The sequence below is a fragment of the Oryctolagus cuniculus genome, chromosome 7 (genome assembly GCF_051225735.1).
Source record: "Oryctolagus cuniculus isolate XC-2025 breed Fujian yellow rabbit chromosome 7, ASM5122573v1, whole genome shotgun sequence".
Lineage (NCBI taxonomy): Eukaryota > Metazoa > Chordata > Mammalia > Lagomorpha > Leporidae > Oryctolagus > Oryctolagus cuniculus.
In genome coordinates, this window is record NC_142873.1 from 40290268 (window position 1) to 40295165 (window position 4898).

A 4898-nucleotide genomic window follows, 5' to 3' on the forward strand; every position below is an offset into this window, starting at 1 on the left:
ACATTACCTTCTATGTATATTCCACATTTTCTTTACTCCTTCGTCTTTCTGTGGACATTTGTGCTATTCATAGCTTAGCTAGTGTGAATAGTGCTGGAGTGAACATGGGCTTACAAATATTATTTTGAAATCTTGATTTCAATTCATGTATATGAATAGACACTCAATAATCATTAGTGAATTACAAACTAAAATCACAATGTGATATCATTGCAGAACAGTTAGGATAGGTATTACAAAAATAATTATCCAAAGATAATAAATCTGAAAAAGGTACAGAGAATTTTAAAACCATATGCACATTTTGTGAGAAGGTAAATTGCTAAAGCCACTATGAAAAAAAAGTATACATGTCCCTCAAATTAAAACTTAATAAAATTACTATAGGACCCAGGAATCCTATTTCTGGGCACATAGAAACTGAGGGACAGACATTTGGTGCAGTGATTAGGATGCACTCCATATCAGAGTGACTGGCTTTGAGTCTAGATCCATCTCCAATTCCAGCTAACTGTTAATGCACCCCATGAGAGGCAGCAGTGAAGCCTCAAGCAGGTGGGGCTCTGCCACCCATATGGGAGGCCCAGATTAAGATCTTGGATCCTGGCTCCGAACTGGCCAACCCACAGCTGTTTTGAGAGTTTGTTGAGTGAACCAGATAATGAAAGATTTCTCTTGGTCTTCCTCTCTGTCTCTCCATCTCTCTGTCTCTGTCTCTCTCTGTGTGTGTGAGTGTGTCTGTCTTCCATTAAAGTGAATAAAATACATAAATAAGAAAAATTGACTAAGAAACTGAAAACAAGGAGCTGTTTCTACAAATCTCTTAATTTGTTCTTGCTTTCCCAATCATCTCTATCTCTGTCCTAAATTCCAGGGTGCTAGAGCAACATTTTTAGAGTATGAAAGAAGAGGGAGAGCAAAGGTGGTGATTCTGAACATCTCAACAACGGCTGAATACTGATCACTCTTCAGAGATAGACATTGCTAGAGGGTGGACACACACTTGACTGAAGCCATGGTCCAACATATTCTGTTTCATGGTTGATTCATCACACAATTCTTTCCTTTGCCCAGGCTAAAAAAAAAAAAAAAAAAAAAAAAAAAAAAAAAAAAAAAACCTACATTTACATTAATGCCTAAGTCAAACTCTACTGTGACTGAATTCCTCTTTGAGGGTTTTTCCAGCTTTGGCTGGCAGCACAGGCTTATCTTTTTTGCTGTCTTTCTAACTTTATACCTACTGACTCTCTCTGGCAATGTGATTATCGTGACCATTATTCACCTGGATCGTCACCTCCACATTCCCATGTACTTCTTTCTGAGCATGCTCTCTGTCTCGGAGACCTGCTACACTGTGGCCATCATTCCCCGGATGCTTTCTGGACTCCTGAGTCCTCATCAGACCATTGATATCCGAAGCTGTGCGTCTCAGCTCTTCTTCTATCTCACCTTTGGCATCAACAACTGCTTCCTGCTCACAGCCATGGGTTATGATCGCTATGTAGCCATCTGCAACCCCCTGCGTTATTCAGTTATCATGGGTAAGAGGACCTGTGTCCAATTGGCATGTGGTTCACTGGGAATTGGTCTGGGCATGGCCATTACCCAGGTAACATCTGTATTTGGTCTGCCCTTCTGTGATGCCTTTGTTATCTCCCATTTCTTCTGTGATATAAGACCCCTGCTGAAGCTAGCCTGCACAGATACCACTGTGAATGAGATTATCAACTTTATTGTCAGTGTGTGTGTCCTTGTCCTACCTATGGGCCTGGTCTTCATTTCCTATGTCCTCATTATCTCCACTATTCTTAAGATCACTTCAGCTGAGGGTCGGAAGAAGGCCTTTGCCACCTGTGCCTCTCACCTCACGGTGGTCATCATTCACTATGGCTGTGCTTCAATCATCTACCTCAAGCCTAAGTCCCAGAGTTCCCTGAGGCAGGACAGACTCATCTCTGTGACCTACACTGTCATCACTCCCCTGCTGAACCCTCTTGTGTACAGCCTGAGGAACAAGGAGGTCAAAGATGCTCTCCGTAGGGCTTTGGGGAAAAAGTCACACTCCACATAATGAAGAGCTGTTGTGAAGTATATACAGATACATAATGCTTTAATGCTGTTTCAATCACTCCCTTAGATATGCATTCAAGAAAACTAGATTAAATTGTGCTTAATGCTAAAGCCATGTGTTTCCTTTTATGGTTTGCTGAATCCCTCAGAGCAGGCAGAAAAGGATTTGTTATATACTTAGAAATGCAAGAGACAGTGTTATGGGCCTGGGTTGCCCATATCCAGGAGGACTCACTCACACACATATCGAGATTATTTGTTATTTATACCAATCCATTAAGAGACTGAGTCCAGGAGATTGACATATTCACCCTCGTTTGCATATTACATGCTATATTAATATTACATGCATATATGTATGTACTGAAACATCACATGATCTCCCATAAAAGTGTACAAATTTTATGTGTCAGTTAAAAGAAACCTAGAAAGCTCATATTAAAATGATTTGGAAACAATTTCAGAAATATTTTGTTGTTAAGAGTGTCAGAAGAGTGTTCAGCCTTTTAAACAAGACATACAATGTACCTAGATTTCTTCCGACATTGAAGAATTTCTTGTAATTGGTTTTTGCTGCTTGCTGATATCACAAAATAGCCTGAGAAATCTTCAAAAGTCTAGAAACCCACTTTCCAGGATGGAGCTGCCTATATGTGCTGTTTAAAGGTGGGAATTAAAAAAAAACAAACAAACAGCTGCAAAGAACACTGAAGGGAGCGGCCCACATGCTTGAGATGTCCAGATGAGAAATCTCTTCAGAAAAGGAGAGCATGCTGAAAAGGTCAACATTTTGCATATGTTCAGCACAACAGTAAAGAGGAAGGAGGTTGAAGGAGCCAAGGAAGAGAATAGTTCATTTTGCAAGTATCTCTAAACTCCCTGAAATAGTGTTATCAACACAAGTACTTTAATTACAGATTCTGAAAATAGTAATGAACAGAAGAATAAGGTATGATATAAGTTTTTCCAGTAAGCTCCTAATTTTCAGTAGTTTCTTCTTGAATATTCTCAAATTAAAACCTGAGTTAAAGCAACATATCATGTCTGAGCATTGCAGAAGTGGAAGTATATGCTCTGGTGCAAGGGAGAATGCTCTCTCTAAGCCTTCTACTCCATTCTAGACTACTAGACTGCAGACAGAAGCACATACTGAGTTTCAGACACCCCCCCCCCCTTCCAGGAACGGGAATCTATGTCACCAAATGTGGTGACCTGTTGAGGAAAGATATCACTTGTGAGATGTCACGAAATCTGCTGGATGCTGAGAGTGGGGCAGTTTAGGGGAAATGACAAGATCTATTAACACGTCTCATGTTGCAAAAAGCAATGATTGTGAAGCCTGATGGTGGATAAAGTGTATGTTCATTTAGCATCCAGATTTCTAGAAACCATAGAGCTTGTTCATATCTATATCAATCAAAAATAACTGAAAAGCATTTTGCTTAGTAGTTACTTTTTTAATATTTTATTTATTTATTTGAGAGGTAGAGTTACAGACAGTGAGAGGGAGAGACAGAGAGAAAGGTCTTCCTTCTGTTGGTTCACTCCCCAAATGGCCGCAATGGCCAGAGCTGTGCCTATCCAGAGCCAGGTGCTTCTTCCAGTTCTTCCACGCGGGTGCAGGAGCCCAAGGACTTGGACCATCTTGTACAGCTTTCCCAGGCTATAGCAGAGAGCTGGATCAGAAGAGGAGCAGCCGGGACTAGAACAGGTGCCCATATGGGATGCTGGCGCCGCAGGTGGAGGATTAACCTACAGCGCCCGCCACAGCGCTGGCCCCAGTAGTTAAATTTAATTTAGGTAAAATCTGTTGGGTAAAGGTCAGATGGACAATGTCACACTGTCTCCCACCTGAAGTTGAATTTGTTGATTGGAAGTGGAGCAGCCCATATGGGATGCCGGTGCTTCAGGCCAGAACGTTAACCCACTGCTCCACAGCGCCACCCCTCCTCCCCCCGCGGCATTTGCTTTCAAAAGCTGCCTTCAACTACCTCTGCTTCAGGATATTGTCTCAGTTTAAAACAATTCTAAGAGGCTCTCCCAGCTCCAGAGCTCTCATCTCTAAGGTTCTTGCCTTGACTACATCACATTTCAACTTCTGTTGGCAGTCCCGCTTCCTTCCCTCCCTCACGGCTGTAGAGGCTGACAGCAAACCTAATCAATGTTTCACATTCAGATCTCTGCATCAGAGTCTGTTTCTTTAGGATCTCAATCTGCAACATTTTCAGATCCCATTTCCAGAATAGCAAGTAGCATAAGTGGAGAACTCAAATTTTCAAGCTTTTAATATTCTAGTGAGGCAGAACATCAGTGGCTCCTGTATTTTAATTAAAAATAGATTTATGCTATTTATTCAGCTAAATTTATTGTGACTCAGTTGACAGGAGTATAATCTTCCTGGATGTGGTTAAGAAGATAAAATTTGAATTTTTCTCAGAGTGCACAAGAAGCTGTTCTTTTGTCTTCAAAGAGTAATTTCAGTTCTGCTGCATTCTGGTGCCACCACCTTCCCATGAGACTGCTGACTGCTGTCATTGATATTTGAAAAATAAAAAATAATGGGAAATACTGGTAGTGGGCCTATTTCCAGTTTTTAATAAAGTGAAAGAGTGTGGGTTCCATAGTTGAGGAATTGATAAGGACAAGTGCACTTGATAGGGATCTAGGGCATATTTACAGAATAAAAATTTTGTGGGGAATGTTGTGGAGGACAAAGAAATACAGGATGGAGATATGGGCTTAAAAGTAGCTGCCTAGAACTGGGAAGACAAACTAAGGCAGAAAACGTGCTCTACTCTCTGGGACTATCTGGACTTATGCCAGCAGGT

At 41.1% G+C, this 4898-nt stretch overlaps 1 protein-coding gene across 1 annotated transcript; it reads left to right on the forward strand.

The window, feature by feature from the left end:
* The first annotated feature begins 1132 nt into the window (after positions 1 to 1132).
* Positions 1133 to 2071, forward strand: LOC100349334 (olfactory receptor 10J3-like). The gene has a single exon (XM_002715279.3). It carries the CDS (start codon positions 1133 to 1135, stop codon positions 2069 to 2071), a length of 939 nt encoding a protein of 312 aa, XP_002715325.1.
* Positions 2072 to 4898: the final 2827 nt, after the last annotated feature.

Coding starts and splice junctions, on each gene's coding strand:
- LOC100349334 (XM_002715279.3), top strand. CDS start 1,133: ATGCCTAAGTCAAACTCTACTGTGACTGAATTCCTCTTTGAGGGTTTT.